The 6,575-nt window shown below is 37.6% G+C and overlaps 1 protein-coding gene across 1 annotated transcript in view; it reads left to right on the plus strand.

The window, feature by feature from the left end:
- The window catches only part of LOC145260653 (WAP four-disulfide core domain protein 1-like), a 115,061-nt gene that overhangs the window by 104,066 nt on the left and 4,420 nt on the right, over positions 1–6,575 (plus strand). Inside the window, exon 7 of the mRNA XM_080118990.1 lies at positions 749–833. Within this exon, the coding sequence (XP_079975116.1) occupies positions 749–815 (67 nt within the window). The 3' untranslated portion in view covers positions 816–833. The remainder of the gene's footprint in view (positions 1–748; positions 834–6,575) is intronic.

Here is a 6,575-nt window from a genome sequence, read left to right on the forward strand (position 1 = left end):
TTAGTTGGATGACCATAACCACAAGCCGATATCTCACTACTTATGAGATATCGGCTTGTGGTTATTAGTTAGTTGGATGACCGCATCCCTTGTCGAGATGAGGTAGGTCCACATTTGTTTGATCTATGTCAGTTAAGAGAATTTCTTGTGTGCGGGGTGTTTGCTCAGTTGGCAGAGTGCTTACCTCGCATGCAAGAGGCTCGGGTTTCGAATCCAGGGTTCAGATATGTCTAACCAATTCACCTAAATAAGGGTGAAACTCCAGTCTTGGACTTCCAGTTTGTTGGCTGTCATAGCTCTTGTAGGCTGCGATGTTGTTTGGCTGTGGAAATAATTATATATAAGCTCTCACATTCTGAAAATTATATATATATATATATATATATATTTATGCACACATAGTAGAAACCCAGGATACGGTGGTCTTGGTATACGTTTCTTTTGGGTTACGATGTGAAATACAATGTTTTTCCTGCCCCTGGTTATGGTATTTGTCCCACCTTACGATGTTATTTATAATGTTATTTGATTATATACATGTGTATTATATACTGTACTGTATTTTGTTACTAATTTTTAGTGTGTACTGCATAAAATTTTGCTTAGGCCCCACCATACAGCAATTTTATCTTACGATCCTAACCCCCAGAACTGATTAATGCCATATCCCGGGGTTCTACTAAATATATATATATATATATATATATATATATATATATATATATATAATATTCTTTTGTTATTGTAGCCACTGCAAGAATGGTACACTGACATGTACAACAAAGTATCATATAACAAAATCACCTGGCAAATAATCAGCTTCGTCAAATAAGGTAAGTTGACAAAACGAATGTTGGATATTCTGTTCTTGTGAAGCGCCTTTGTGACATTTTTTTAAAAAGTTTTTATTCTCTCCAAGCAAGGCACATTGTAGTGGAGTGCAAATGGCTACCATAATAGGAGCCAGATTTATAGGAGGGAGGGTAACCTGAATGGAGAATTGAGCAGCAAGATGTTTGTGCACATTACATTTTAATTTCCACATGTTAATACAGTTGGAATTCCAAAATCAACAATTTCAAAAACTATCTGGCAAATATACCCGGTGAACAAAGTGCAAGAGAAATACAAATAAATGCACTTAAAGGAACGGTTAAACTCTTAAAAAGATCTCTCGGTTGGAATGCATGAGATAGCAGGTGAATGTCTGTCATCTGATAGGATGCACCATTCCCAGCTAGAACAAACCAATAAGATAATTGAAAAAAAACAAAAAAACAAAAAAACAAAAAACAAACAAATTGGAGGTAATTTACTAAGGATTCAACTATTGTCTTGCTTACATGGGAATTTTATGTATCCTTATGCCGAGAATAGAACATGCTGTCATCAGCAAAATACCCCATCTCGAACACAACTGCATCGGGGAAATAATTTATGAAAATCAAGAATAATATAGATTCAAGTATCGATAGATAAACAGCCATTTATGATAGTATGGTAGACCTGCAGCCATTAAGGAAGGAAGTAGGAAGACAAATAAAGTAGACAATGTACAGAAATTTGTTCTTAACACAAACAAAGGGTAGAATTTAAATTAGTGTGTGACAAATGGCGATAACAAAAGGACTGAACAATGGATGGATATATATTTAGTTTTATGACATTGAGGAGTAGTGACAATAGAAACGATTGACGGATGATAAAGCTGGACTTAGCGACCATCAGAGTTGAGAGTTCAGTTGGACTTGACTACATTTGGAAACAGATCGTGGCTTCGTCCAGGTTGGGAAAGCTTTCAGAGATGGGGAAATCAAGTTACGGCAACAGGCAAACCCAGCCTCGTCAGAACGTAGATGTGAACCTTAGCATGTAGACAGACACAGCCACAGTTCAATCGAGATATATGTGAAGCATCGGAGTCTGTGTTTTTCTTGTATTTATTTTTCTACTCGTGGACCCGTGCATCCCCATCGACAATCATCAGTGTGAAAAAGACGACGACACGGCTAGAGCAAGGATAAAAAAAAATAGAGAACAAAACCATGGCGCACAACATTTTGGGGTTGGTGACTTGTCGGTAGGAGCCATGTGAGTAAAATGCTATTAGTTGTGTTTTTTCTGATGAGCTATGACATCTTTCAGTCTCCTTGAAAAAGTGTCGTAAAAAAAAAGAACAGAATTATTTGGAAAGGCATGGTTTTTGTTATTGTAGCAAAATCCGACAGCTGAAAAAATGATTTTTCATTAAAAAAAATGATAACTACTTCCTCTTCTGAAGACGGATCAGGATTTAGACCAGATCGAGAGCCCTTGAACAGACAAAAATCAATTAATTAACTTACTGACAAAGACGGCCTCGATATAAATGTGGGCCTTAACGTGTGGAGGGCAGTTTCACACACACCCAGATTCCGACCGACATATATGTGAAGCATTGGCATCTGTGTTTTTTTTGCGTTTGTTTTATTTTTATGCTAGTGGACCCGTGCATCCTCATCAATGGTCGCCAGTGTGAAAAAGGCAATAACGACACAGCTAGAACAAGAACGATGAAAGATGGAGCACACAGCGTTTGAGGTCGGCGACTTGTTGTTGGGGTCATGTGTTATCATTCATCAAGAAGGACCTGGATTTTCCTTTTAGTTAAGAAACTTTAGCGCTTGTACAGTATAATAAAATTTCAAATAAATAAATGTCGTGTTGAGAGTATCCTATATTTTTACAAAGCCGCAACTTGCCCATATATGGTATATTGTCGCCACATCTAGGCTGATGCACCTACCACTAGTCTCCCCTCATAAACAGGGTTCCCTCTGCCTGTTCTAAAAGTATTTTAATGGTGAATGCTCTGACAAACTACAAGCACTTGTACCCCCTCGACTCGACAAACAGCTAAATCCCACCCCTTCACAGTAGAGATCCCTAGATGTAAGAAAGCCTCCTACTCCAATAGTTTCTTCCCTAGAACTGCTAAACTTTGGAACTCCCTTCTGTGATTCTGCTTTCCCAACTGTACTGACATGCAGAAGTTTAAGTGTAATGTGAACAAACAGCTTGTTGCTCATCTCACTTCATAATGTCCCTTCAACTTATGTCCCCGATAGTAACCCCCTAATTCAAAGTGGCACTGTGCCTTGTTTGGGGTGAAAATTGAATAAAAAAAATCAAAAAAAATCTAATAGGTCCCACCCTATCAGCCAAGCTACAACCTTTGTCCCATCTTTGCAATGTTGCAATTCTTCTCCTGTTTTACAAGAATTATAATGGAATGCACTCTAGTGAATTAATAGTGTTGTATAGGTAACGGACAACACCAGGAAAATATCAGATATATTGCATATGTGCAATCATGGATCCGGACAAAATGGGATGTAAACCAGATTGCTGAACGATGACGTCAAGAATCGAGATTATGAAACAATGACAGAAAATATTTTAACTGGATTGGATTTGCTAAAATTGCAGAGCAATAAAACAATCGAAATTTCAAATCGAATGTTAAAATAAGCAAACAATCAGATTCTGATCAAGGAATGTGGGTGATGTCAATATAAGTCAATAAAAGCCAGCAGTGATACTTCTACCATCGCCTCAGTGACCATTCACCACCAACCCACATCCCAACCCAAAACTCTTTCTCTTGTCACGTTATGTAAATGTAATGTAAATAAAACTTGATGTTGATTTAACAAATGTCTGTTTGATTACAAAAAAACATGGTAATCAGCATGTATATACTATTCTTTTGTTTTTTAACAAAGGAGTCACCACTTATCAAGGCCAAGAGGCCACTCAAGGATAAGGATCAATGAGTGTACGGTAGTCAATGGGACAATATCGTAGTAATCTTTAATAGTGGAAATTTGGTAAATTGGATTAATTAAGGGGAACGGCTCATCAAGAATTTGTTTACATTGGACTTGAAGACAAATTGTAGTCAGCTGGAAAGCAGGCAAACGAAAGAGAGTTCCATATGCGTGCAGTTCTAAGAAAGAAACTTTGTTCATGGGATCTATGTTTAGGTTTAGGCACGGATAAAGAGTGGGGGAAATTATTGATAGTGGTTTCAGCTAGACAAGTGTTTTTCGTGAAAGTCAGGCAAGGGTGGACCATAGATTGGAGCTCAGACGAGCACTTGCCATGAAAATAACAATAGTGAAGAGACAGGCCCGTAATGCCTCTTCTGTGGGAAAGAAGTCGCAGGGAAGAGGAATGGGCATCCCCTACTAGGTTGCGAAGTCTATTTTAAACTCTGTCAAGGCAGGATAAGGTGCACCCATTTTGTTAAAAGTGCAAACCATAAATTATATAGACGACAATATTACAATAGCACTTGTGCCCCCTCGATGTACACACTTCTGATAATCAACAAAATCCCACCCCTTCACTATTAAGGCGCCTAGATGCTGAAAAGCCTTCTACTGTAATAGTTTTTTTCATTGGACTGCTAGACTTTAGAATTCTCTCTGATTCTCACTACCCTAACTGTACTAACCTGCAGAAGTTTAAATGCAAGCAGACATATCGCTACTCAACTCCCCACAGTTGCCTATTAGACACAATCCCAAATAGTAGGTCCTTATATTCCAAGTGGCAATATGCCTCGTTTGGGGTGGAAAAAGAATTAAAAAAAAAGGGATCACTCTAGTTTTATTTGCCTCATCCACTATGCAATGTATACATTTGAAGTTAGGATTCCCTGTAAGGGCGCCTCAGGCGATTAGTAATAAACTAACCCCTTCTGAAAGTGAGAATGCAAGGCCTGGGAGCACTCCTAGCACTGCACAGAACTTTAGTCCCACCGCAAAATCAACAGGGACTGGATCATAACAGGAATGGTCTAATCTCTGTTGATTGATTGGGAGGGGGGGGGGGATCAAGATAAAAATCTCTAGCTGAGTTACGTAGAATAAATTCTTTTTATTTTTCTTTAAACTGAATTTTAGTTGGGTTTTTTTTTTTTTTTAATATATGTTGCATGTTTAATATTCCTAGACACAAACACATAACATTTAGATTATTCAGACACCCGTCTAGCTGAAACCACTATCAATAATTACCCCCACTCTTTATCTGTTCCTAAACCTAAACGTAGAGCAGCGGTTCTCAACCTTTTTTGACCCATGGACCCCTTTTCCCTTCTTTTTTTTTGGTGGACCCCCTTATAATTTTTGGTCATAAAACAATATTCTATTTCTCAATATAATTTTTTGAGCTTTTAATAAACAAATAAATATTATATAATTAAACTTTATTTTTAAATGAAAACTAATTTAATGCAAATAAAGTATTTTACAACAATTATAATAATGAAAACTTGATTAACGCTAACTGTTTTTTGTGTTTTTGTTTTTGTAAATTCACGTAATGGAATGAATGTGTGTGTGTGTGTGTGTGTGTGTGTGTGTGTGTGTGTGTGTGTGTGTGTGTGTGTGTGTGGTTTTGGTACTTATGCAGGATACGGGCCGTGCTATTTTGTAGATAGGATTTTTAAGTTATACTCAATTTTTACGGTATGTTTTGTTCCATTAAATTGTTAGGTGAATGTACATACATCTCAACCTTTTCCCGGCTATCGCCCCCAAAAGCTATTTTTGACTTAAGTTAATTCATAATCGCCTCCAAGAATAAATAATAACAAATATTGTAATTATGACTAACCAACACTAGAAACATTTTGTACATGCAAATGGAAAACAAATTAATTAAAAATAATTTTATTGCAAATTTACAAGAAATGTAGAGAGTCTAACTAGTGTGAGCCCTGAGATTGGTGATGTTTCGCTAAAAATTCAATGGTTTAATATTACTCAAGCAGATAAAATTGATTGAAAATCGCCCCCCAAAATTTGATTTTCGCCCACTAGGGGGCGATTCGCCCCCGGTTGAGAACCGCTGACGTAGAGTCTATGAACAGAGTTTCTTTCTAAGAACTGCACGTATGTGGAACTCTGTTCTGTTTGCCTGCTTTCCAGCTGACTATAACATGGTCGTCTTCAAGTCCCATGTAAAGCTATACCCTTAAGTAATCCAATTTACCAAATTTCCACTGCTAACGATTACTATGATATTGTCCCATTGATAATTTACACTCATTAATCCTCATCCTCAAATGGCCTCTGGGCCTTGATAAGTGGTGACTCATACTGTTTGTTATTCCCACAACGTTTTGGCCGATGTAACTTCTGAGCACAAGAGGAATATATTTGTTCTTTCATAGGACAGATCCGATAGACCTTGCACCATTTGAGTAGCCATTCTGAATCCTCTCCAGATACTAGACATCCCGTATTAGATATGGAACTAATGCCTGAATACCATACTCTGACAGTGATCTAATAAGGGACACATCATTGGCATTCCCGGTGAGGGCACCTCAGGCAATTAGCAATAAACTTCTCAAAATTCTCAAAGTAAGAAGGCAAGGCTTAGGAGGCTTGACCTCCTAGAACTGCACAGAACTAAACTCCCACTGCAAAATTAACAGAAACCGGATCATTACAGGAATGGTTTAATCTCTCTTGATTTTGGTGGCTCTAGGATGAAAATCCTCAGCCGAGTTACTGTGTGAT

This window comes from Euprymna scolopes, chromosome 36 (assembly GCF_053919585.1).
Source record: "Euprymna scolopes isolate OS-2025 chromosome 36, ASM5391958v1, whole genome shotgun sequence".
Taxonomy (NCBI): domain Eukaryota; kingdom Metazoa; phylum Mollusca; class Cephalopoda; order Sepiida; family Sepiolidae; genus Euprymna; species Euprymna scolopes.